The 27918-nt window shown below is 43.0% G+C and overlaps 3 protein-coding genes across 6 annotated transcripts in view; 2 read left to right on the top strand and 1 right to left on the bottom strand.

The window, feature by feature from the left end:
* Nucleotides 1-8969, bottom strand: part of LOC118358258 (rasGAP-activating-like protein 1) — a 52648-nt gene extending 43679 nt beyond the window's left edge. The window contains exons 1-2 of the mRNA XM_035735860.2: nucleotides 8283-8969; nucleotides 7810-7866 (exon numbers count right to left, since the gene is read on the bottom strand). Coding sequence (XP_035591753.1) covers nucleotides 7810-7866; nucleotides 8283-8347 — 122 coding nt within the window. The 5' untranslated portion in view covers nucleotides 8348-8969. The remainder of the gene's footprint in view (nucleotides 1-7809; nucleotides 7867-8282) is intronic.
* A 193-nt stretch (nucleotides 8970-9162) lies between these two features.
* Nucleotides 9163-12060, top strand: dgcr6 (DiGeorge syndrome critical region gene 6). The gene is made up of 6 exons (XM_035735861.2): nucleotides 9163-9317; nucleotides 9547-9659; nucleotides 9995-10155; nucleotides 10299-10399; nucleotides 10567-10707; nucleotides 11491-12060. The coding sequence occupies exons 2-6, from the start codon at nucleotides 9550-9552 to the stop codon at nucleotides 11569-11571; spliced, it is 594 nt and encodes a 197-aa protein (XP_035591754.1). The 5' UTR covers nucleotides 9163-9317; nucleotides 9547-9549; the 3' UTR covers nucleotides 11572-12060.
* Nucleotides 12061-18092: 6032 nt separating this feature from the next.
* Nucleotides 18093-27747, top strand: LOC118358257 (cationic amino acid transporter 4-like). Of its 4 annotated transcripts, XM_052478712.1 has the most exons (7): nucleotides 18119-18214; nucleotides 19123-19190; nucleotides 19300-20367; nucleotides 20650-21362; nucleotides 22624-22732; nucleotides 23525-23736; nucleotides 24718-27747. In XM_052478712.1, exons 3-6 carry the CDS (start codon nucleotides 19386-19388, stop codon nucleotides 23731-23733), a joined length of 2013 nt encoding a protein of 670 aa, XP_052334672.1. In that variant the 5' UTR covers nucleotides 18119-18214; nucleotides 19123-19190; nucleotides 19300-19385; the 3' UTR covers nucleotides 23734-23736; nucleotides 24718-27747. The 4 variants fall into 4 exon arrangements, with proteins under 4 accessions (XP_035591749.1, XP_052334672.1, XP_035591750.1 ...); XM_035735857.2 differs by having other exon boundaries at nucleotides 23525-27747; XM_035735859.2 differs by lacking the exon at nucleotides 18119-18214 and adding an exon at nucleotides 18771-18933 and having other exon boundaries at nucleotides 23525-27747.
* Nucleotides 27748-27918: the final 171 nt, after the last annotated feature.

Below are 27918 nucleotides of genomic sequence, written 5' to 3'. Positions count from 1 at the left end.
GCTTTTCCAGACACCATTAGCCCACAGCAGGGTCAAAGCACCATGATGCTGACAACGAGCCAGCCAGAGACTGATGCAGATCTCTGCAGTCAGTCAACCCTCCAACTCATCTCATTATGGGAGAGCAAACAACATTAAAAGACAAAACAAACGCATCTTATCAACCTGAAACACTTCAGTTTGTCAGGAAGTAGAAACAGTGCGTTGGGATCTGGTCTGCATTCATTTTACAAAGAGGTATCAGGAGTCTTGATTAGCCAACTCGTTAGTGGTTCCACATAAGGACAAATCGACCCAACAGTTCTTATAGAGGGGACTCATACACAGTCCTTAAATGACAATAAATTAAACATATGGGAAATGTATATACACAGAGTAGACGTGTGTGCAGGCGCATAACTTGCAATATTAGAAACACACCATGATTAGTTTGATGGATTGGTAAAAATGTCCCCACTGGTAAAGCGCCATGGCAGCTACTGGCTATGTGCTTTTGCACCACAGACTCAGTTCCTAATTTTATGACTGTATCCCCCGCTGCCAAATATGCTTTTTTGTTGTGCAGGTCCCCAGAGGCAGCCGGCTGTTCGGTAAGCGCAGCAATGCGCACACACACTATAGGATACAAGCGAATGTTCCAAAATGACAATTAGCTGGAACACACAGTTCTAAAAAGGGCACCACACATGCGAGCGGTTTCATGTGACAGAGATGAAAATATCTGTTTGGAATTGAGAGAGAGGGGAGATCTAAAGATGCAACAACTACCATGGGTTGCTAATATAACCACGATTATGTCTTTGGCTGCTGGGCAATGAAAGAAAGTTGATTTGCAAACCAATACATTATAGAAATGCTGGTATCAATGGCATAAGGAAGAGTTTATAAAATGATTCCCTAAACATTTCTATGGTCTGATTTGGCTAGGCTAATATGAAACAAAATAAGACATGCCTCATAAAATGCCATAAAACCTCCAGGTTATTAAACGATTAAGTTAATGGTTAAATTGATTTGAAATGCTGACTTCCTCCACTCAGATTGCAAAGTGGGTGATGTGCCTTTCTCTCCGCTCTTTTGACCATTTTCTCTGAACAAACTGTGCCTCGATTATGTCAACAGAATCAGGCCTTTAGACGTTAATTATACTACATTATATTTGTCAAATACGACTGGCGTTTAGTCTATATTTATGTAATTAAAAGTTTGGCTACATTCTATGGTTCCCCCCTCATGTCAGCATCGATGTGGACATATCACCTAGGCTACACTTTGAGATTTAGGCTAATTATATAAAGTACCAGTCAAAGGATTGGGCACACCTACTCATTCAAGTGTTTCTTTATTTGTACTATTTTCTACATTGTAGAATAACAGTAAAGACATCAAAACTATGAAATAACACATATGGAATCATGTAGTAACCAAAAAGGTTTGCCTTGATGACAGCTTTGCACACTCTTTGCATTCTCTCAACCAGCTTCATGAAGTAGTCACCTGGAATGCATTTCCATTAACAGGTGTGCCTTGTTAAACATTTATTTGTGTAATTTCTTTCCTTCTCAATGCGTTTGAGCCAATCAGTTGTGTTGTGACAAGGTAGGGGTGGTATACAGAAGACAGCCCTATTTGGTATTAGACCAAGTCCATATTATGGCAAGAATAGCTCAAATAAGCAAAGAGAAACCACAGTCCATCATTACTTTAAGACATGAATGTCAGTCAATCAGGAAAATGTCAAGAACTTTTGAAGTTTCTTCAAGCGCAGCCGCAAAAACCATCAATCGCTATGATGAAACTGGCTCTCATGAGGACCACCACAGGAAAGGAAGACCCAGAGTTACCTCTGCTGCACAGGATAACTTCATTAGAGTTAACTGCACATCAGATTGCAGCCCAGATAAATGATTCACAGAGTTCAAGTAACAGACACATCTTAACATCAACTGTTCAGAGGAGACTGCGTGAATCAGGCCTTCATGGTTGAATTGCTGCAAAGAAACCAACAAGAAGAAAAGACTTGCTTGGGACAAGAAACATGAGCAATGTACATTAGACTGGTGGAAATCTGTCCATTGGTCTGATGAGTCCAGATTTTAAATTTTGGTTCCAACCGCAGAGTAGGTGAACGGATGATCTCTGTCATGGTTCCAGCTGTCACCAGAGGGCGCAGAGACCATCTTAGAGACAATTATGACACTCAGGTGTGTTCTATTACTCATTATGATTTCCCCTTAAAACAAGGTCTGTTTTCTGTTTCTCTTTGCTGAAGCTTGAATTGTTTACCAGGTGCATTCCTTTCCTGAGTGAGTTTGAGAGTTTGTTGTTTTTTCAAGTGTACTGTGATCCCGGGGCTACCGTTTCTTAGTAAAGTATTATGTTTATCCTTAACCACCGATTCATTGTCGGTTCTTTTTTCTGCACCTGGGTCCAACCTCACCACGTCACAGCAAGCTTCTGCCCAAACATGGACCCAGAAGAGATCGCCCAGATCAAAAATGTTGTAACCCACCAAGGAGTATCATTGAGGAGCCCATTCAGATGGGGGACACACGTCTGAGCCCACAGCAGCTTGACAGGCGCATGTGCGAAGGCTGATGCCTCTACTGCGGAGGTCTCGACCATCTCCGTGCTACATGCCCAGAGCTGATGGGAGCCAGGACAAGATGAGGCCCTGACAAGCTGTGAAGTTACACACCGGCTACCCAGTCTGTCACTACCTGCAACCCTCCACTGGGACAACCGTCAGCACCAGATTCAAGCCTTCGTGTAATCCGGGGACACAGTTCATTTGATTGATCAAACTTTGTAAGAGAATTACAAATCCCCCGAGTGAAATGTCCCATCCCTCTGCAGATTCAAGGCCTCGATGGACGACTGCGTCATAGAACTCCTACCCGGCTCCACACCTCCCTGGGGTCGTCTGTACTCCCTCTCAATCCCTGAAGCAGCGGTCATGGACAATTACATCTGGGAGTCGCTGGAGGCAGGTTTCATTCACCCCTCTATATCTCCAGCTGGTGCAGGCTTCTTCTTCATGGGTAAGAAGAATGGAGGCCTGCGTCCTTGCATCGATTAGAGGGCTGAACTGGATTACGATAAAGAATTGTTACTCCCTACCCCTTATGTCCCACCGCCTTGGAGTTAGCCTTTAACACCCATAGTGGTCACTGAGTGTTTAGTCATCCCCTTCAGATTATTGAAGTCACCAGCGATCTTTCAAGCATTGGTCAATGACACTCTTAGGGATATGTTGAATCTGTTCATCTTTGTTTACTTCTACAACATCCTGATCTTCTCCAAATCCCTTCCGGAACACATACTGCACGCCCGCCAAGTCCTTAGACACCTCCTGCAGAGTCAACTGTCAAGATAGAGAAGTGTGAGTTCCATGTATCCCAAGTGTCCTTCCTGGGTCACATTATCTCTACCGCAGGAATCCAAATGGATCCCGTAGAGGCGGTCGCCGACTGGCCCCGTCCCACCTCCCTCAAGCAGATCCAGTGGTTCCTCGGGTTTGCCAGTTCTTACGCAACTTTGTTGTGGTGGCAGCGACTCTCACGGTTCTAACCCGCAAGTCTAACCTGCAAGTTGCTGGACTCCTGAGGCTGACAGGGCATTCATGGAGCTCAAGGGACATTTCACCTCCGAACACATCCTCGTTCATCCTGATCCTACTCTTCCCTTTGTGGCAGAGGTGGACACCTCAGACACCAGAGCAGGGGTGGTCCTTTCACAGTGGAACGAGGAGAACAAGAAACTGCAGGCATGCGCCTTTCTCTCCAAGCGGTTCTCGCCAGGAGGAACACAACTAAGATGTAGGCACCGGGAGCTCTTGGCAGTTAAGTGAGCCCTTGAGGGGTGGAGACACTGGTTGGAGGGGGCACCTCATCCTTCGTGATCTGGACGTACTATAAGAACTTGGTCTCCATTCAAGAAGCCAAGAGATTGAACGCTCGCCAGGCTAGGTGGGCTCTGTTTTTTAACAGGTTTGATTTCACACTAGCCTATCGACTGGAATCCAAGAATCAGAAAGCAGACTCCCTGTCCCGCCGTCTCTAACAAGGAGAGAGACTCCGAGCCCATCATCCCCAGCTCCCGCGTTGTGGCCTCTGGGATATGGAGTATTGAGACCACGGTCCGACATACCGAGACCCAGGAACCTGACCCCGGCGGGGTACCCACTAAAAAGTCTTTACGTTCCGCAATCAGCCCATTCCCAAGTACTACAATGAGGACACTCCTCTCAATTAACTGCACATCCAGGTCAAGTCCTCACGACAGCGACCAGCTGGGTTGTGCCAACCTCTGCCCATCCCCAGCTGGCCCTGGTCCCACCTGTCCGGAAACTTTATCACAGTGTTACCTCCATCCCAAGGGCTTACCACTATCCTGGTGGTCATTGATCGGTTCTCCAAGGCAGCCCATTTCATTGCCTTACCCAAGTTGCCCTCAGCGAAGGAGACCTCTGATCTCATGATTAACCATGTCTTTCGACTACAAGGACTTCCCCAGGACATTGTCTTGGATTGTGGGCCCCAGTTTGCTGCACGGTATTGTAAAACCTTCTGCTCCCTGCTGGGGGAGTCGGTGAGTCTCCCCTCTGGGTTCCACCCACAGTCGAATGGGCAAACGGCACAGGCCAACAGGAGCTGGAGAAGTTCCTCCACTGTTTCATCTCTACCCAGTCCAGCAACAGGAGCAAGTTCCCCATCTGGGTGGAGTATGCTAACAACACACCGCCGAACTCATCCACTTTCTTAACACAAAATGTTGCAGTCTGGCTTCAGTTTTTAAAGCTTGACAATGAATACCAAAAAACAAAACCTGCAACAAAACACAATAAAGGGGAAACATGTAGGTATATTACAGCAACATTTGAGAAGTAGCCTAGGCTGGCTACACAACTACAAGACATTTTGCGTGCACCATACAACAATGGTGCATTCAACCGCACCGGTGATCCATGCAGTGCAAAACAACCTATAGCTACGTTTTTGTTATTTGGAATGATTAAATATTTGTATATTAGGGTCGCAGCATATTATGCACATATGCAAGCATAGCAGCAAAGACTGGATAAATATTATGTATCGCTTATTTTGTTTTAACATGTTAATGCTATATACAGTATCCTATGTACCTAAGTGGACATTATAAAGGACCATATTTCTTTCAAAAACTTAGCAATGGCCAGTTTGGGTCGCAAGTTGCAAGTTTTTTTTAAATAAAAACAAATAGGCTATGTCAGTGTAACAGTATAACTTTAGACCGTCCCCTCGCCCATACCCGGGCGCGAACCAGGGACCCTCTGCACCCATCAACAAGTCACCCACGAAGCATCGTTACCCATCGCTCCACAAAAGCTGCGGCCCTTGCAGAGCAAGGGGAACCACTACTTCAAGGTCTCAGAGCAAGTGACGTCACCGATTGAAACGCTATTTAGCGCGCACCACCGCTAACTTGCTAGCCGTTTCACATCCGTTATATATTTTTTTTCAATACGACCCATGCACTGATAGAGTTTGACACCCATAAGCTAGCGTATCTATTTATGTAGCTAGCTAAAAACACAGAGCCTAACGTTAGCTAGCTAGCTGCTGGGAGGATGTCATTGGAGGAGTGGCATGAGTGACCGACTTTTCCCCTCATATAATTTTTCAGTGGCTACAACTAGGGATGCATGCATCATTTGGTTAGCTAGCAAGAAATGTATATTGACTTATTCACAGTTAGCATAACTCTTAGTTGTCAATCAAATGTATTTGGCAGGCAGGCAAGCAAGATCCCATTCAGTTGTCAAAAAGTGGATTGGGACAAGCATGCATTGGTAGGCAAGCTGCAAAAGGAAGAGCAGGCTACTATTCCCCATCGTTTATCTGTGCAATTTTGACAGCCGACTGGCTGAAAAAGTTTGAGAGGGTCTGGGTTCCCTCGTTAGATTTTAGCTCATCTCACTCTGGCTAGCATTAGTTGTTGATCTTGTTGTTGATGTGCATAGGCAACTGAGGGAGAAAGAGCCTACCTGTTCATGGTTGCAATATTACTGTGAAGTTCCTAAATGTAAGAGGACTCCCGTGGTATTTACATAGGTATTTGCAGAAATCCATTCAGGTGTGTTTTGTAGCTTTTGACGAATGTGTTCTAATGATCAAGTCTCGCTGTTGCTACTGCCTGTAAACACACAGTCCAGTTCAAAGTAAATGATGGCAGGCCCATGTGGCAAATGGCTTATTTGCATATAGGTCTACTGTAGCTCTGATTGGCTACGGCGCACCAGTCTGCATAGAGTCCAGGACAAAACATGTTTGTATTTAGTTTTATTTACTGCAGTGTCTATTAATTGTCCAATCGCTCTTCCGTTTTCCCACTCTATATTGCTATAGATTTTTCACAAATGCCTGAGCATATGTCATTCCCAAACATTCTATGAATTTATGAAAATTACCATATCTAAGTGCTCGCTTGTCAGAACAAAAATTCTGTCATTCTTCCTGGGGATTTATATGAACAGATTTTTAAAAAGATTTAATGTTGCTAAAACGCTGTCAGTTCCATTTTAATGGAGGTGACAATGCCAAAGAGGAGAAAAGTGCAGGACAATGATTTTTGGGGAGTGCAGAGGACTGTAAGTAAATGTTAGCTTATTAACATGAATTAGATTATGCTTTTATTCACTATTATTTATTTACTGTCTGGCAATAGGTATAGCTAGCTAGCTAACTACACTGTACAATTCAATAGACTGGTACTACATAGTCAGCTAACTAGCTATACATATTGCCAGACAATAAATTAATAACTTTGCTAATAAAAGCAGAATCTAATTCATGTTAATAAGCTAACCCCATCACTGTTAAGTCCAGCCATTTTTGTCATATGATAATGGTATTTGGTTATACGATTATGGGATGGTTCAAAGACAGGCAATACAGAGAGTGAGTGAGAGAGCACCACCCATGTTGAGGCAAGGAGAGGACGAACAAGTCATCAGGTGAGAATTTGAGTTGTGTAACCAAGGAAGATGTTTCTCGACTCAGATTGCCTTGACTCCTTTGATGTTAATTGGGTATAAGCAATGTGTTATTGAAGACCATGTGGTTAAGAGTACACAAATAGAATGGCTTTTAACTTTTTAAATGTAGTTAAAGAAAGGTTGTGGACTTTCTGAGTTTGTTGTTATTGGGGTATATTGACCAAATGATCAGGACATTTTTGAATGTATTTCCCCTTCAGAATTCACCAGAAATAACCATTTCAAAGCTTTTTTAACACCAGGAGGACCTCGGACACCCTAGAGGGGTGAACTGACACCGGAAACCACTGACCCCGACCCCCGAATATCAAACACAAACTTACACCATTGCTTGTGTGGAGACACACACAGCCAAAAACAGGGCAATGCACTGCCTGAACCATGGTTACCTGCTGGTGTCCTAAAGGCAGGTTCTCATGGGCTTGGGGGGCTCAAGCTAAGAACACCACAGTCGTGATCAGTAATCACACATCTATCCTACTGTACCACATCCTAACCCACTCCCTAATCATACATCCTGTTCTCATCCAGTTTTGAATTCAACGTGTATGCAGGATACAACAGTTTAATTTGAACTGATAAATATTTTTGCATTTACAGTTGTCCCCTCATGTACATCAGTTTTCATGTTCTTGGCAGCAGCATATGCCACTTGCTGTCACATGAAATTCTAAAGTAGCAGTATAGCCCACTTATCAATAGCATTTATGATCATAAAATAGTCCAATTAAGTAGCAAACAAAACAAGTACGCATAGGACTTGATGGACTCACCTGGCCACAACTTCATTGTCCACTTTTACAATGCAATATGGGTCACTGGTCCCAGAGCTTCAGAGATAAAAAAAAATAATAAAAAAAGTTAAATATATATATTTAAATAAAATGGAATTCAGATGGAATTCAGGTAGAAGCCCACTGTGCAGGTCATTTCAACATATGTTCCACGTTGGTTCAACGTATGACATTACGTGGAAACAACGTTGATTCAACCAGCGTGTTCCCAGTGGGAGAGGAAACCTACAGATATCTCTTCACTTATTATTTGCTTAAGAACTTATTGATATACATTTCTTAGAGAACACCTGTAAAATATACTAATTTTTAACATACACTAATCTGTAAAAACAAAGGTATTCTTGACTTCAAACAAGTGTACGTCCTATAAGTGTACTTCACACAACGATACGCCTATAAATAAGCAAATAGTAGTAATTGCTGCCTGATTACAATTACGAAATACTCACACGTCTTTGGCTGGTAGGCTCCTGCCCTCTACAATACGGAAATATAGGGATGTGTTTTTGGCCATTTCTGACAGAGAGTGGTTTTGCCACTTGTTTTCATCTGCCCATCCGAGATCCTTACTACGGTGCTCCCCTCATCAGCAAATGTGTTCTCTTCATTTCTGGCACCTTTTGCGCGTGACGGCGCGTCGAGCCCATGTTAATCAATGTTGTATCGTTTGCATTGTGCAGGTTTAGATATATAATTAACAGTCACGTTGCAAACGAATAAGCGTAAGGCCAGTGTAGACAAACAAACAACAATGTTGTTAAATGTTTGGGTGGAAACAACCAAATGTTTTATATATCTAAAGTATCGTGCCAATAAACACATCTATATTTTCTGACTGACATTTACTTTCCTAATTTCGGTCCTTTGAAGAAAATAATCATCCTATGCGTATTTTCGAAATTCCAGATACGATGTGTAGCCACCTATTTTAATGGAAAAAAATGTAGATCATTAGTAGCTACTTTAAAAAACTATACATCTTTAGACTTCATTGGCGTCTCATTAACCTGCACTACCTGCCGAAAAGAGACACATGACACTGTCAACTACAGTTGCGAACACAAGCATCCTCAAGTCATTAGCGATGCTCAGCTGCTCGCCTTGTTGCATCTGCACTTTACTCGATTGACAGACATTGTGCGGCGCACGCCATCTATCGAAAGAATGAACCTTCTGCAAGTTCTCGCGCCCCCTAACTCGCTTTTGTTTGTGTCAAATTATAGTTACATATTTAAATTGAACTTTTCTTTCCTAATATAATACATACTAAGATTGATAACAAAATTTACATTAAATAAAAATCATATGAGAAGATGTATTACAAGCAGGCATCTTATAGACAACAAACCTTTTGTTAGGGTCCTTCCACAGAGCATCAGCCGCTTGCCTGACTGTTTGCTAGGCTACAGCAGAAATGCACGATACATTGTGTATACTACTTTTTGATGAACTTCTAAAATAAATTACTGTAGTTGGGTAACTTGGTAAGTATGTAGTTCATCTACGCTTTTACGGTAAAGGGTATGATAATAACCTGTGCTTTGGCTCAGAGTGAAGCTAACTAGCTAGCATGATGGATTGCATGACTCGGAAATCCTTTGGGCTCCCTTGATTTTTCTCGAAAGCTAGCTCGGGGATAGCTAAAAACATCGACCTTCTGGTGTAAATATTATGGATTTTGGTGATTGATATGGTTCTTTGACTTAACTTTAGAAAATGGAGAGTTATCCTGCGGTATACGAAGAGCAGAATGATTCTACAAAACAACAAGAGAGACATTACTACTTACTTTCAGAACTACAAACCCTTGTCAAAGATTTGCCCAGGTAACCAGCCCAACCTAGCACCATGGGAGAATCTCAATTACATTCACCTTATTCCTCGCGTCCATCTAAAACCCCATCGAATGGTCCCTTCCAATTGATTATTTGAGAAGGTGAGGATGCGAGGAATCAAGTTAAAGCAATTGAGAGTCTCCACATAACTAGGAACCATGAGTGCATATAAGATATCTACAGTTGTTGGATGTCAGAGGCATGTCAGAATTTCAGGTAGTCCCATCCCTGTTTCAGTCTGTTTGATTCCTAGTGAATACACCTCAGGCGTTACAGAAACTAGACTTGACCTCCAGAAACAAATCTGTTGAACTATTTCTCCCCAGCTCCTTTCAGCAGCGCCTGTCTTACACCACACTGAGTGACCTGGCTCAGGCACTCATAGATGGAACAGTGTATGATATAGTACAGGGACTCCTGGACATCCAGCACCTGACTGAGAGGAATCTGTACAACCAGAGACAAAAGCTGCACTGTGAGCATCGAGGTGTGTGTCTCTCTAGGTTTCACATGTTCTCTGTCTTACACTCAAATGTTTTTTTTATTTTTTATATGTTGGTGTGCCCCATTATACTAGGGATCTGAGGTCCTTTGACCTTACAATGTCTCTATTCTCTTCCTCATGCCCAGCACTCAAGCAGGATTTGGTTCGTAAGCATAAAGAAGCCCTACAGGTTTGCAAGTCCCACAACCTTGCCGTTATGAAAACCAATCAACAAGGAGAAACTGAGGTATGGGAATTGACAGAGCAACATGCCATTTTATTAGTCTTTTTGTTGTTATTGATATGCTGTTATATTAGTTTTCCACGTTATCGAAACATCCATCCTTCTATATCACAGCCACAGAGTTAAATTATGTTGATCATGTCAGAGGACATTATGATTGTCTCTATCAGGCTCTGGAGATTCGAGTGAGGGAGGAGCAAAGGATGATGGATGAGAAGATTGTGGTGGAGATGGACCAAAAGGTGATAGACCAACAGAACACCTTGGAGATGGCTGGAGTCCCAGGGTTTTACATAACCACCAATCCCCAGGTGAATCAACACTTTGTAAATGTACATTCCTGTGCATATGGCAGATGCATGAAACAAATTGGTTCAATGTCATTGTGTGCTTCTACATAAGCTCATAACCAGATGTCTGTTCTATCAAATAATATGGTAGATTTTAGTTTGTCTCCATTCTAATGTTGACATAATCCTGATTAATTTAGGTAAATGTATTGCCTTGAATTCTAGAGAAATTATTTGTTCTGCCGTTTTGAAGTGTTGAAAGCTGAGTACACTTCCATTGGGGTCAGGGGGTGAAACACCGATTGCAGTGCAGAAACATTTCCAGTAGATGGTGGTAGAGGCTCTCTCGTTCCACCATTGTAACATACCTGTTATGCTGCAGGTGTAGACAAATTGTGGGTTTTTAGCTGCTTCACTGGAAGAATATCCTGGAAGCAGTCAGTGCAAGCAGAGCGCCAGCCACTTTAAAGGAATACTGCGGCAATGAAACAGTTTTTTTATACCTCCTACTGTACCTGTAGACTTCCAGTTATTGCGCTAATGCTAGTTAGCATTGACTCGCAAAACTACCTCTAACTTCCTTCATAATGCACACCGAGACATAAAAATGATTTTGGCGTGAGCAGCTTAACGCATTCTTGGTTTTGTGGGACTGCACTGCTCACGCAGCCAGTGTAGCAGGCTTCATTGACGGCAATCGGCGTGCGTCACTAGCAGCTCACACCTGGCAAAAGTTGCATGTCCAGTGTAGTAGTAGATCTGTAATGCCTCGGGAGATTTCATGTTCCATTCTTGTCATTGCAGGAGCTGACGATGCAGATTAACCTGCTTGAACTGATCCTTAAACTTCAACAGAAAGAGTCCCAGTCAGGAGTTCTGTCATGAGACAGACACACACACAGACAGGGTCTGATTGTGTTAAATAAAGCACTGGACACTGAAGAGCATATCCTAGAATGGATAGACACTTCAAAGAGCATCCTGTCCTCTTGTTAGTGAGCACTTGAGCGGGGCTCAGGATTCACGTTCAGGTTCATGTCCTCAGGTGCTGTGTGTGTTCCCCTAAATGCACATGGAAACCAATAAGTTGTATTGCTTTGTGATTCTATGTAGAAATCACTGGTTCTGGATGGTAATGGGGCCCTGATGAGAGTGCGGGAATTTGAAGAATCACTGAAGGCTGTAGATACGTTTCTATTTGTGTTGCCACTCACTCACAGATAAAAACAGTTAATAATTTGTATTATTCATCCAAGTTATCATGTTTGTGATGACATTATTACTTTTTCATTCATGTTTATCAACATTACATGTTTACCATGATTTTGGCCACTGTAAAATGTGTGTTCATGAAATAAAGTCAATTTACTTTGATTGTGACCCCTGTTTCTTTGTTAGTCTAGTCAGTGACAATAGGGTCAACCTACATTGGTTAAAAGGTATTCAAATTGACTAGTACTATACATACTTAGAGGACTTGAATATAATTTGCATTCTGATACTGTAGCATCCAGTTATGAGTTACTATGGTAGATGAATACTTCTGACAGCTTGAGACTTAAACTCGTGGGAATTGGCCTATATGGCTAGAGATAAATTGAAATGTTTCTTACAGAAGAAATATGAAAGCATAACCATGGTGGCAATTAAAATAAGAGTTTGGAGATTATGAGTAAATTATTAGACTTAAGGTGAGGACACAATAGTTCACCTGACACAACTGAATTCAAACATTGCACTGTTGATTTAATGAGCATTTGACATTTTCTGTACTTTTCACTCTATTTGTTCATAATGAAATCTTAAAATACTCTGGATACATTCAGTAACATAAGAATATTAATTGAAAATGTGGGGTAGGTGCAACAAGACACGGAAATGACAAGGGTTTGAGTGAGGGTCTAACTGGTCCATGACTGTGGCAACACATCTCAAAATGTTCACAGTTCCTAAGTAATTTCAATGCACCTTTATGACTCAAATCATCTTCAACCATAAGGTGTTTTTTAAAATCTCTTAGCTATGCAATTGTGGAACTAGAGCAAGCGCACTTGTATTTGTTTTGAACACAGCCCTGCATCCCAGGCTTCACACAATAACTTGTAGTTTACACAATCTAAAAACAGTCCATTATAAATTGCAATCTGAGTCAGGTGGGAATCATTTAAAAGCTTGTTATATTGCCTACATGACTAGCTAAGTTATAAAATCCAATCTTAGTGTGAGGATTTCACAAGGCAATTCAAAGAAGCAGATAATTTTGATGCGCATTGAATGGATTCATGAGTGCATTCAGATGTGTGTTCCACAGCCAATTTTCTTCACAATAGACATAGGCTCATTCTGTTCAGAACAACCCAGTGTATGAAGCCATGTCATCTTGTAATGTCATCTACACACAATACCCCATAATGTCAAAGTTAAATGTTTTTAGACATTTTTACAAATTAATATAAAATGAAAAGTTGAAATGTCAGATTCAACAACAAAGACCAGGGAGGTTTTCCAATCCCAAACAACGGACATTGAATATTTCTTTGAGCATGGTGAAGTTAATAATTACACTTGGGATGGTGTGTCAATACACCCAGTCACTACAAAGATACAGGCATCCTTCCAAATTCAGTTGATGGAGATAAAGGAAACCGCTCAGGGATTTCACCATGAGGCCAATGGTGATTTAAATGTTTTTATCAATTGTATTTTACCACCTTTTTCTCCCCAATTTCGTGATAACCAATTATGATCTTGTTTCATCGCTGCAAACTGGCTCGGGAGAGGCGAAGGTTGAGTCATGTGAAACATGACCCGCCAAACTGCACTTCTTAACACCCGCCTGCTTAAGCCGGAAGGCAGCCGCACCAATGTGTCGGAGGAAACACTGTTCAACTGACAACTGAAGTCAGCCTGCAGGAGCCTGGCCCACCACAAGGAGTCACTAGAGCGCGATGAGCCAAGTAAAGCCCCCCCGGCCAAACCCTCCCCTAACCCGGACGACGCTGGGCCAATTGTGCGCAGCACTATGGGACTCCCGGTCACGCCAGTTGTGACACAGCCTGGGGTCTGTAGTGATGCCTCAAGCACCACGATGCAGTGCCTTAGACCGATGTGCCACTCAGGAGGCCCCTCAATGGTGATTTTAAACCAGTGACAGAGTTAAATGGCTGTGGTAGGAGAAAACTGAGGATGGATCAACACAATTGTAGTTACTCCCAATACTAACCTAAATGAGTGAAAATAAGGAAGTTTGTACAGAATTAAAATATTCAAAAGCATGGATCCTGTTTGCAATAAGGCAATACTGCAATAAAAATTGGCAAAGAAATTAACTTTTTGTCCTGAATATAAAGCATTGTGTTTGGGAAAAATCCAACACAGCACATCACTGAGTACCAATCTTCATATTTTCAAACATGGTGGTGCATCATGTTATGGGTATGTTTGTCATCGGCAAGGACTAGGGGAGTTTTTTGGGATGAAGAAATGGAATAGATTCAAGCACAGGCAAAGTCCTAATACGCAAAGCCAAATATACAGTGGAGTTACTTACCAAGATGACATTGAATTTCCTGAGTGGCCTAGTTACAGTATTGACTTAAATCAGTTTGAAAATCTATGGCTGTCTAGTAATGATCAACAACCAACTTCACAGAGCTTGAAGAATTTAAAAAAGAATAAGGGCAAATATTGTACAAGACTCAGAAAGACCCAGAAAGTAATCGCTGCCAAAGGTGATTCTAACATATATTGACTCAGGGGGTTGAATACTTATCTAATCAAAATCTATTAGTGTTAGTTTTAATTAATTAAAAATAAGTTCACATTTTTCTTCCACTTTGACATTACAGAATATTTTGTGTAGATCGTTGACAAAAAATGACTATTAAATACATTTTAATCCCACTTTGTAACACAACGTGGAAAACGCGGAAAAAGTTTAATTAAATGAAATTAAAATGTATTTATATAGCCCTTCGTACATCAGCTGATATCTCAAAGTGCTGTACAGAAACCCAGCCTAAAACCCCAAACAGCAAGCAATGCAGGTGTAGAAGCACGGTGGCTAGGAAAAACTCCCTAGAAAGGCCAAAACTTAGGAAGAAACCTAGAGAGGAACCAGGCTATGTGGGGTGGCCAGTACTCTTCTGGCTGTGCCGGGTGGAGATTATAACAGAACATGGCCAAGATGTTCAAATGTTCAAAAATGACCAGCATGGTCCAATAATAATGAGGCAGAACAGTTGAAACTGGAGCAGCAGCACAGCCAGGTGGACTGGGGACAGCAAGGAGTCATCATGTCAGGTAGTCCTGAGGCATGGTCCTAGGGCTCAGGTCCTCCGAGAGAGAGAGAGAAAGAAAGAGAGAATTAGAGAGAGCACACTTAAATTGACACAGGACACCGAATAGGACAGGAGAAGTACTCCAGATATAACAAACTGACCCTAGCCCCCCGACAAATAAACTACTGCAGCATAAATACTGGAGGCTGAAACAAGAGGGGTCAGGAGACACTGTGGCCCCATCCGATGACACCCCCAGACAGGGCCAAACAGGAAGGATATAACCCCACCCACTTTGCCAAAGCACAGCCCCCACACCACTAGAGGGATATCTTCAACCACCAACTTACCATCCTGAGACAATCCTGAGTATAGCCCACAAAAATCTCCGCCATGGCACAACCCAAGGGGGGGGCGCCAACCCAGACAGGATGACCACATCAGGGAATCAACCCACTCAGGTGACGCACCCCTTCCAGGGACGGCATGAGAGAGCCCCAGTAAGCCAGTGACTCAGCCCCTGTAATAGGGTTAGAGGTTGAGAATCCCAGTGGAAAGAGGGGAACCGGCCAGGCAGAGACAGCAAGGGCGGTTCGGTGCTCCAGAGCCTTTCCGTTCACCTTCCCACTCCTGGGCCAGACTACACTCAATCATATGACCCACTGAAGAGATGAGTCTTCAGTAAAGACTTAAAGGTTGAGACCGAGTTTGCGTCTCTGACATGGGTAGGCAGACCGTTCCATAAAAATGGAGCTCTATAGGAGAAAGCCCTGCCTCCAGCTGTTTGCTTAGAAATTCTAGGGACAATTAGGAGGCCTGCGTCTTGTGACCGTAGCGTACGTGTAGGTATGTACGGCAAGACCAAATCAGAGAGAGAGGTAGGAGCAAGCCCATGTAATGTTTTGTAGGTTAGCAGTAAAACCTTGAAATCAGCCCTTGCTTTGACAGGAGGCCAGTGTAGAGAGGCTAGCACTGGAGTATGTATGACAACAATGAAATCAAAAAAATGCGCCGAATACAACAGGTTCACCTTACAGTGAAATGCTTACTTACAAGCCCTTAACCAACAACGCAGTTTTTAAAAAAGAAAGAAAATAAGAAGAATAAGAAATAAAAGTAACAAATAATTAAAGAGCAGCGGTAAAATGCTATATACAGGGGGTACTGTTATAAACAGGGGGTACTGTTATAAGTTACAGAGTCAATTTGCGGAGGCACCGGTTAGTCGAGGTAATTGAGGTAGTATGTACATGTAGGTAGAGTTATTAAAGTGACTATGCATAGATAATAACAGAGAGTAGCAGCAGTGTAAATGGGGTGGGGGGTGCAAATAGTCTGGGTAGGAGTCTTATGGGGGGGTAGAAGCTGTTTATAAGCCTCCTGGGCCTAGACTTGGCGTTCCGGTACCACTTGCCTTGGGGTAGCAGAGAGAACAGTCTATGACTAGGGTGGCTGGAGTCTTTGACCATGTTTAGGGCCTTCCTCTGACACCGCCTGGTATAGAGGTCCTGGATAGCAGGAAACTTGACCCCAGTGATGTACTGGGCCATACGCACTACCCTCTATAGTGCCTTGTGGTCAGAGGCCAAGCAGTTGCCATACCAGGCAGTGCTTTTTTATTTTTTTATTTTTTTTATTTCACCTTTATTTAACCAGGTAGGCTAGTTGAGAACAAGTTCTCATTTGCAACTGCGACCTGGCCAAGATAAAGCATAGCAGTGTGAACAGACAACAGAGTTACACATGGAGTAAACAATTAGCAAGTCAATAACACAGTAGAAAAAAAATGGGCAATCTATATACAATGTGTGCAAAAGGCATGAGGAGGTAGGCGAATAATACAATTTTGCAGATTAACACTGGAGTGATAAATGATCAGATGGGCATGTACAGGTAGAGATATTGGTGATATTGGTGTGCAAAAGAGCAGAAAAGTAAATAAATAAAAACAGTATAAAAACAGTATGGGAATGAGGCAGGTGAAAAAGGGTGAGCTATTTACCTATAGACTATGTACAGCTGCAGCGATCGGTTAGCTGCTCGGATAGCTGATGTTTGAAGTTGGTGAGGGAGATAAAAGTCTCCAACTTCAGCGATTTTTGCAATTCGTTCCAGTCACAGGCAGCAGAGTACTGGAACGAAAGCGGCCAAATGAGGTGTTGGCTTTAGGGATGATCAGTGAGATACACCTGCTGGAGCGCGTGCTACGGATGGGTGTTGCCATCGTGACCAGTGAACTGAGATAAGGCGGAGCTTTACCTAGCATGGACTTGTAAATGACCTGGAGCCAGTGGGTCTGGCGACGAATATGTAGTGAGGGCCAGCCGACTAGAGCATACAAGTCGCAGTGGTGGGTGGTATAAGGTGCTTTAGTGACAAAACGGATGGCACTGTGATAGACTGCATCCAGTTTGCTGAGTAGAGTGTTGGAAGCCATTTTGTAGATGACATCGCCGAAGTCGAGGATCGGTAGGATAGTCAGTTTTACTAGGGTAAGCTTGGCAGCGTGAGTGAAGGAGGCTTTGTTGCGGAATAGAAAGCCGACTCTGGATTTGATTTTTGCTTTGGTTTCCCTGGCACTGTTTCCACATGCTAAAGTCATGGGACCGATATTAGAATTTTTCAGCATCATGTTCAAACATCTATAAGTGACTTTGTAGAGCTTCACAATCAATTATAGATACTTTCAGATGATTTGGAGATGGTGCACGAAAAATGCTAATATCTGTCCCATGACTTGAATGGGATTTATGCCATTATGTTAAAATGTTAGCATGTGAAAACAGTAACAGGGAAACTAAATCAAAAGCATGGATTGTTGTCATTCAACAGGTTACTTTTAACAAGGTAAGGAAACCATTGTGGAATTGTAGAATGTTCTTGAACTATCCATTTAAACACTGGCTGTACACAGGCCTTCCTTTTCCCAGGCATTACTGACTTATTCCAGATTTTATAACTTGTGGATAAGTATTTTAAGTTTCGGCTAACCATATTATATTATAGCAATCTGTCATTCGGTGATACAGTCGATGGCAAGGAACTGATGATGCATGCAATGTCTGAGAAGGGGTATGCGACGCTTGTCTGATGGCTGATCCTATCGTTATCAGATGTACAATAGACCAGTACTGTGCCTTTAAGAAGAGAGCTCGGTCAGTTCTCCACCTTCCTCCCTTCCGTTGAGCTTCAAGGGATATCAACCGGGCCCGAGATAGGCTACTGATAAGCAATATTCAGCATTCAAGGTAAACCAATAAATTCATTTGTTACCATAGTAGAGCGTTTTATATTACACTATATATGCAGAATATCAGCAATGGTTGTGTTTCTCACCTGGCTCTTGCCATAGGCTACCTATTGAACCACCTTGTTTGTGCCATAATAAAGCAATATAAAACGTAAAATGTCATAGAATAGTCAGCCATTGCTTTATTGAAATAGCTTATCGTTTGTCATGAATAATATTTGCATAACTTAACATTTTCTTTTAAATTATTCATGTGGATTTTGTGAAAACGACGCGCATAAAGCCATTCATTCTATTTCACACGAATCACCCGGTTATTATGGAGGACAGCTGTATGGGTCGCTTCCCTTTGTGTTGGTGTTTATTTCTAGGGAATAAAAGCGTTACGTAATGTATTTCTAGCATTGAGGCACAACTCGCCATATGCTCGCAGCGCGCAGTTTTTGTCGGAAACGGTGCATCAGAAAAGCCGCGTACCGATGGTCCAATTTGTAAATGTATTCTATCACATAAAACGTCCATTGATGTTTGATTTTGGTACAGCAGCGTTAAATCATAACCGAACAGCTGTGCATGAATTTGGTTAGGCTACTTCTAGTCAGTCTCATTACAGGAAGCTGAATATAATAGCCAACAGGCCTGTCATCATTAGGCAAATTGGACTGCCAGTGAATAGACGACGTGTCAAACACCCAGAGCAGATGTTTGAACTCTTTAGTATGTACAGTTATTAATCACTCCTTAGACAGTGATCACATTTGTTAAATTGCATACTTTATAGCTTTATTTATAGGTTTTACATTACTTAGGTAGACCCAATAGACATTTGCTACCCCATATAAGGCAAATCTGAAAAATGTGTCTGCAATTCTGAACATGTTGTTTCCACCTTTTTGATGAGGGCAGACATGGAAGCACAGCATCATCAGCAATATGACATCAGGCAGCAGTGTGGATAGGTGATCGATGGATGAGTTGAGTTGCTTTTGTCTACCTGCTCTGAAGTCACAGGCTTCAGGGCAAATTCAATGATGGCTGCTTTGTCCCTGCATGATGGTATGCATGTGTGTTTTTGTCTCTCAGGTTAGTCGATCAGGAGAAGAATGGATCCAGTTTGAGCATCTTGACTGATAAGACCCTGTCCAGTTGCTGAGTGTGATCCTGTAACCATGGCGACCTGTGGGCGTGGCTGTGTCCCTGCAGTGCGTTTCTGCCAGAGGCTGAACCGACTGAAGACCCTGGATGATGACTTGATGGTGACGTCAATGAAGCGTTGCCTGACCATGGTGGACCTAGCCCTGCTGGGTGTTGGTGGCATGGTGGGCTCTGGTCTCTACGTCCTGACTGGCACTGTTGCCAAGGACACCGCTGGACCTGCCGTGGTCCTCTCCTTCCTCATAGCAGGCATCGCCTCCCTGATGGCTGCCCTCTGCTATGCAGAGTTCGGAGCTCGTGTTCCCAGAACGGGCTCGGCCTACATGTTCACCTATGTTTCTTGTGGAGAGATCTGGGCCTTTCTCATTGGTTGGAACGTAGTGTTGGAGTACATGATTGGTGGAGCCGCAGTGGCGCGGGCGTGGAGTGGTTACCTGGACTCCATGTTTAACCACACCATCCAGAACTACACAGAGAACCACATAATGAAGTGGAATGTTCCCTATATCGCCCACTACCCTGACCTGCTGGCTGCCGGGATTCTAGTTGTTGCCACTATCTTCATAACCTTCGGAGTGCGAGTCTCCTCTTGGCTCAACCACATCTTCTCAGCCGTTAGTCTCGTTGTCATACTCTTCATCTTGGTGTTTGGCTTCGTGCTAGCCGACCCAGTCAACTGGAGCCAGAAGGAAGGAGGTTTTGCACCGTTTGGTGTCAATGGGGTAATGGCGGGCACAGCCACCTGCTTTTACGCATTTGTTGGCTTCGATGTGATTGCAGCCTCCAGCGAGGAGGCAAAGAACCCCCAGCGAGCCATTCCCATGGCCACAGCCATTTCCCTGGGCATGGCCGCCACAGCCTATATCCTGGTCTCCACAGTCCTCACTCTCATGGTGCCTTGGCACTCGCTCGACCCAAACTCAGCCCTGTCTGACGCCTTCTTCCGCCGAGGCTACAGCTGGGCTGGCTACATTGTGGCAGTAGGGTCCATCTGTGGTAAGTGTCTCTTGAAAGACTGTAACCACACCAATGTTAGCCTAGCAAGCCACCTGATGTCGCCAGCTTACATGAATGGTTTGCTACCACGGAATCATGATAGCGCAGCAGTAGTCAATCTGGTGGTTACGAGGCTACACCAATGTATCATGTCATTAAGTTTATTTTGGTTAGTTGATGATATAAATGATTGAAGGGCAAATGTGTATGACATTTATTTTTACTTCATACAGTAGGTCTCTTGGGCTGATAATGTGACTCTCTCTCCATCCCCTTTTCCAGCCATGAACACAGTGCTACTCAGCAACCTCTTCTCTCTCCCTCGGATTGTTTACGCTATGGCGGAAGATGGCCTCTTCTTCTCCTTCTTCGCCAAGGTCAACCCTGTCACCAAGGTCCCTGTTAATGCCATCTTGGTGTTTGGCCTCCTCATGGCCGTCATGGCCCTCATCTTTGACCTGGAGGCCCTGGTCCAGTTCCTGTCCATCGGCACCCTCCTGGCCTACACCTTTGTGGCAGCCAGTGTCATCGTGCTGCGCTTCCAGCCTGAGAAAGAGAAGACCAGTTCCAAGGCTAACTCCACTACCTCCCCCAACTCTAACCCTGAGCCCTCGCCCGAAGTCTCAGAGTCTCAGATCATAGCTCAGGACAGTGGGGAGCTGAAGGAGTATGAGTCCTTCTCAGACAAGCTGCAGCTGGTGGAGATGCAGAAGACCAGGGAACGGAGTGCCCCAGGGGTGTTGAAGGCCCGCTGGGAGCCTTACCTGGGCAGGTTGCTGGGGGACTTTGAGCCAGGGGAAGTGGTGGCCTTTTCTGTGCTGGCGGTGATGGTGAGCTCAGTGTCCCTCTGTGCTGTGTTTGTGTTTGGGAGTAACCAGCTTCAGCTGCCTACGTGGAGCATCGCCCTGCTAATAGTGGTGTTTGGCTCAACCTTCCTTCTCTGCCTGGTTATCATATATGCCCATGAACCTCATGTCAACACCAAAACCTTCCAGGTGAGCAAAACAGATTCTCACTTTTGTATTATATGTCTGCTCATATGCCCAAACTTTAAATGTGGTCCTTTAAATGTGGTCCTTCTGTAGCTCAGTTGGTAGAGCATGGCGCTTGTAACGCCAGGGTAGTGGGTTCGATTCCCGGGACCACCCATACGTAGAATGTATGCACACATGACTGTAAGTCGCTTTGGATAAAAGCGTCTGCTAAATGGCATTTATTATTATTATATTATTATAAATGTAAAGCCATTCACAACTTTGTTGACTTTCACTTGTATAGAATAGTGTGGGCCCACCCATAAAGTTAGGGAAGCAGAACAAAACCCTCACCTTAGTGTTATTATCTGTATAATGTTGTCTGCCTGGGGAGTTGAGCAAACAGCCTTTTATATTTCCCTAAGTTCTTATGATAAACTGATACTACTCTTTATGAGTTTTAAGTCTCTCACAGACTAATTGTAGCTGTCACTGCTAAACTCTGCTAAGTCTGACTAGAGCCCAGACTGCCTATAGCCCAGTAGACAGGGACTCAGGGAGCCACATTCTCCACTCGCTCTCCGCTGTGTGGCCGATCTGCTCCTCATATAAAATAAAAGCTGTTTCTGTGACTCATATTTGAGAGGCAGAGCTCAAGCAGGACCCATGTTCCCCCTGGCACCAACTTATTCACTCTGCTGAATTAAATTAAGTTAACCAAGCTCTTCGTCTTTTAGTAAAGTCTTTCTGGCTCTCCAGCTTCCTTTTTCTTTTTTTCTTTTAAAATTTTAGCCCTTTTTTTCTCCCCAATTTCGTGGTATCCAATTGTTGTAGTAGCTACTATCTTGTCTCATCGCTACAACTCCCGTACGGGCTCGGGAGAGACGAAGGTTGAAAGTCATGCGTCCTCCGATACACAACCCAACCAGCCGTACTGCTTCTTAACACAGCGCGCATCCAACCCGGAAGTCAGCCGCACCAATGTGTCGGAGGGTACACCGTGCACCTGGCAACCTTGGTTAGCGCGCACTGCGCCCGGCCCGCCACAGGAGTCGTTGGTGCGCGATGAGACAAAGACATCCCTACCGACCAAGCCCTCCCTAACCCGGACGATGCTAGGCCAATTGTGCGTCGCCCCACGGACCTCCCGGTCGCGGCCGGTTACGACAGAGCCTGGGCGCGAACCCAGCTTCCTTTTTGTCAGTGACTAAGACTTATGAAATTGAGGTGTGCTATTTGACAAATTTTAATGCATGGTTGTTTGCTGTTGTAATATTTCTAGGTACCCTTGGTCCCATTCATTCCCGCTGCAAGCATCCTCATGAATGTGTTCCTAATGCTGAAGCTCAGCCCCATGACCTGGGTCCGCTTTACTGTATGGGTGGCCGCAGGTAAGATTACATCTGCTAATGGCACAAATATGTGCTGTGTAAAGACCATGTGCTGACAGGCCTTGTAAGCCAAACATCATGTCAGGCAGAACTGAAATGGTTGCATTCAGTGGTTGGAATACTGTGCCTTTTAACCTAAATGATCGACAAATAGTATGGTTACTTAATACTGATTGATGATAAATGGCAGGATACGAAACAGGGTTTTATACCTACAGGGTTTTGTACATGGTACAAGTTTGTATTTAAATGTAAACCCCTGAAGAGACAGTGAGTTTTCTAGCCAACACCTGCTGCAGTGAGAAGGTGTTAATTGGCTGTAGAGATTGCTGTCATAAAAGTTGATCATCAAGGAAACATGAGTGGCTGTATGGGCTCAGAGGTCTTCTGGACCATGTAAACCATTTAAACACACCTGTCTGCCTACAGAGATTTAACTGGCTTCACAGGGAATATTGGACATGACAGAGGCTTGGGCTAAGCCATGTTTAAGTAATAATTTCCCTGGTGAAAGTTGTGACCATAACACACAGATGGGATGGGCCAAGTCGTGTCTATAGGCTGTGGTGACTGTTAAGCACCACCATATTCCTGCTATAGCTGTATGTTCTCAACAGAGTTGCACATACAGTATGATGACAATAACAACATGTCTGTGTGATTCTGATTATGTAGGCGTATGTTAGTATGTAGTCAAACAATATTCAAAAGTGCTACCCAATGCTGTAACAAATACCATTTGCTTTTAAGAATATTCAAATTCAATTAACAGTAAGTGTTGCACCTCTCCAGGTCTGCTCGTGTATTTTGGCTATGGCATCTGGCACAGTAAGGAGGGCCTGAGGGAGCTGCAGCCCAAGGATATGGCAGCCAGGTATGTGGTGCTCCCCAGTGGCAGCCTGGTAGAGACAGTCCAGTCTGTGCAGCCGAATGGACAGTGTGACGCCAGCACCCTCCACACCACTCCCTCCCGGTCTGCTGAGCAGCAGGCAAAGAGATGATGTGTAAGAAGGGAGCCATTCTTATTCAAGTGGGCCATTATCGTCTATCTGCTCCTGCTCATATACTTTTACTGCTTTCATTACCTCACTCTTCTCTTCTCACCCCACTGGCCTCATACAGTTGGTGTGTAACCCCACAAGGCTCTGTTTCTCTGCATTAGTAAACACACATCACAGGATGGGACTCACTCTCATTATGAAACATATTTATCGCTGTTAATATGGGAACATACCTTTTTATAGCTATCCAGCATTGTTTACTATATTATTTATTTCAATAAACCAGCACAGGTGTTTTTTTATTGTTAGCATTGCTCTCAACTTTAACGTCCCTTTGGCACTCACAATTGAATGTTTCTGGAAGATGGAAAGTGCTTATGATTATGGCATACATTGAATCATGATTAGGGCTGTTGCGGCGACCATATTACTGCCACACCGGCGGTCACGAGTCATGAAGACAGTCAAATTCCATGTGACCGTTTAGTCACGGTAATTAGGCTTCTCCAAGCTCTGATGCTGCTGATGGTTGTTAGTAGCCTACCAAACTTGCTAACTGCCTGGTACTCAGCACTTTATTGTCTGACATCGATGCAAATGTAATTAACCTTTTCAAATCCTAGTCGCACACGTCATGCAGCCTAGCCCAAACGCCTATATGTTTTGTATCACAACTAAAGTGGCCAATAACTTCTTAGAATTAAGCACATTAATCCGCTTTACACGGGGTGCAGAGCCTAACGGGCATACATAAGCAATGTGTAAGTTTCAAGTTTGAGTAAGATAATTTTCACCATAAAAATGCACCTATAATTAAAGCATTACATGCATAATGCATTTACAGTCACTTTTGATAGTGACCTACTCTTATTTTTGTCTGTTGAAAAGTAAATGGACAGTTTTCCCAATATCTTCAATATGCACTTCGGAATTGTATAAGGACATGCACAGTTGCGTCCCTGATGTGTCTGTTTTCACTTGTAGCCTGTGAGAAAGACCAGATCACTGCTGGAGAGCCATGTGAGTGAGAGGTGCTTCGGAGCGTGCAGCATTCCAGGCCAAGGGCACAACAGCCACTGGACGCAAAAGACAGATTTTTTTAGGGTGCTTAATGGCCACACAAAGGGGATGCCGCCGGGAAATTCAAGGCATTATCAAGTGCTTGTCAAATTGTGAATGAGGGACTGATGTAGTGTGTACAGCCAATGCAAAAAAACAAAAAGATCTCATGCCTTTCAAGCTTTTTTCAAATCATCATTAGTCGCATCATGCAGCCTCACAATGTGTTAAAAATCAAAACATATAGACCAACGTTTGTAGAACAACTAAAGTTACATTAATAACTCTAAATTAAGCATATAGGAGTACCTATTTCTTTGTTAACCGCTCAACACAGAATAACCGAGTGAGTTTGGAGAAAATATCCTTTCTATTTTATTCAACTTTGTTCAATTGTATTCTTCAAACTATAAAATAATGCCACAGAATTCTAAGCAAATCTTGTCTGCTAAATGAACTAGTGTAGCCCACAGCCATTTAGCATAGCCAGGTCAGGACCTAACATAAGGATAACTCGGAGTAAGCTATTCTGTTCTTCTGAAATAGACCACATTTTCTTAATCATGCTTCTTTAGACCTGTCTAAAATAAATAATGGATTCATTGTGAAGGTGTAGGCTATATTACATGGATTTATTAGACTTTTTAAAATGGAGCTGTTCCAAAGGTCTGCATCAGTGGCTTGTGTGGAAGCCAGAAGATGCTAAATGTGTTTATGTTAATTAATGGTCAGTTACGGTGAGACTGGTAGTTATTTGCTTGACAATCATTGGCTGAAAAATTATCTATCTCTCACACACACACAGTCTTGTATAAATAACCTTGTGGGGACACAATTCAGTCCCATTCAAAATCCTATTTTCTCCAACCTTAACCTTCACCCTAACCTTAACCTAACCCTAAAACGAACCCTGGCTCCTAAACCTAATTCTAACACTAATTCTAACCTTAGCCCTAAACCCCCTAGAAATAGCATTTGACCTTGTGGGGATGAACAAAATGTCCCCAGTTGGTCAAATTGTTGTTTGTTTACTATTCTTGTGGGGGCGCGCGCGCACACACACAAGCATTATTCTCGCCTGAGGAGAGACTAGATTCTGTCAGTGGGTCATGTGGCTCTACTTACAACCCCTGTGACCACCTCTGTAGCTCCCTCACGCTGGTGGCTGCTCAGCCAAATGCAAATCAACAACATTGCTAAAGTTTCTTAAACTGACCTTTTCTGTTTTTTTTTTTTAGATATTGATTTATTTTGTGTATTCTCCGAACTGTGATACATTTCACTGATGATGACATCTCTCAGATGGTACTCTCTTTAATTAATCTGTGTTTTCCCCTATCTGTGACTACGCCAATCAGCATATCACACACACATTATATTTTGGTACCTCACTTCGTATTATAGTGACCTGACTCCACTTGAGATGGTCAAGTGAAAATTATTCTAATGGTGACTAGGGGGTGAGAAGACCTTTCAACCTCTCACTTAATCCACAGACTCTTATCCCATGACCTTACTCTCTCTTATGTGTCCCACATTTTGTCAATGAACTTAATCTTTGCTGAGAAGGGTTTTTTCCCATGCACAATAACTAGACAGCGGCCCATTCCCCGTCGCTCTGCTAGCATGAGGTTAGATTATACAACCAGCTGATATAAAAGCACATGGATTGTTTTAGCTATTGTTTTATTCTCATTTCTCCTCATACACAAGAGGGATAACGAGAGTTATAAACATATCAAATAAAAATTTCAAATCAAATGTTATTTGTCACATGCACCGAATACAACAGGTGTTGTCCTTAACCAACAATGCAGTTCAAGAAATAGAGTAAACAAAATATTTACTAAAAATACTAAAGTAAAAAATTAAATAAAAAGTAACACAATAAAATAACAATACCGAGGCTATATACAGGGGGTACCGGTACCAAGTCAATGTGCGGGGTTACAGGTTAGTCAAGGCAATTTGTACATGTAGGCAGGGGTAAAGTGACTATGCATAGATAATAAGCAGCGAGTAGCAGCAGTGTAAAAACAAAACGTGAGGGGGGGGGTGTGTCACAGTAAATACTCCAAGTGGCCATTTGATTAATTGTTCAGCAGTCTTATGGCTTGAGGGTAGAAGCTGTTAAGGGGCCTTTTGGACCAAAACTTTCCGTTCTGGCACCGCTTGTCGTGAGGTAGCAGAGGGAACAGTCTAAGACTTGGGTGACTGGAGTCTGACAATTTTATGGGCATATGATTTAATACATGCTTTTTGTAAGGCAAGTACAAACCCAGTGCATGATGTACCAGAACAGGGTATTTGGTGGTGGTGGTTAAAAGCATATTGGCAAACAGAGATTGGGAGTTTTGTCAGACTATGCCAGCCATAGGACATCCCTCATCCTCATGAGGCCTCTGTAATCTGACAGATTTGCAGCGGTCCCTGCAGCTGCCTAATAGCTTGACCTAGATGATAAAACACATATGTGAGATCACACAGTGCTGAATTACACTGAATGTCTCGGAGAGACAGCACTCTCACCAACAGTTACTCCCTTTCCTGTCGGTGTCTAAGATGTAACAATGTCTTAAGGTGATAATCATAGCATTCCAATGGCTGAAGTTTTCAGTTAAGTCCTGACGAGGTGTTATTTTGTTACCTATTAGGTGTAGATTTGCATGGTTGTCACATTTGGAGATTGTGGTAAAACATCTACCATTTATGTGTTTTAATAATGTTACTAAAACATTGCCTTAATGTTATTAGCAGTTTCTATATACCACAGCCCTTAGAATGATGAAGAATGAGCATGATTCCCTGGCTACCAGCCTCAGAAGTGTCTGTAGCTCAGCTTAGTGTTGTACTCAGAAATGTTGTTTTGTCTCTATCACTATTTATTAGTTCTTATAAACAAACCAGTATGCTTATGTAAATATGACACAAGTAACCAATGGCCTTAAATATGTTTTCATGAATACGTAATGATTCCCAAAGCTTACGTGAAATCTAAATTGTTGTTCAGGTTTTTATTTTCCCTCTAACAAGTAGTTTTCCTTGTTATAATCTCAGTATTTACTCATAGGATATATCGTAAATGACTATATAACATTCAATTGATTTGAACAACAGATATAACCT

Source organism: Oncorhynchus keta, chromosome 25 (assembly GCF_023373465.1).
Source record: "Oncorhynchus keta strain PuntledgeMale-10-30-2019 chromosome 25, Oket_V2, whole genome shotgun sequence".
In the NCBI taxonomy this organism is placed as follows: domain Eukaryota; kingdom Metazoa; phylum Chordata; class Actinopteri; order Salmoniformes; family Salmonidae; genus Oncorhynchus; species Oncorhynchus keta.
This window is presented reverse-complemented; position numbering and strand designations above follow the sequence as displayed.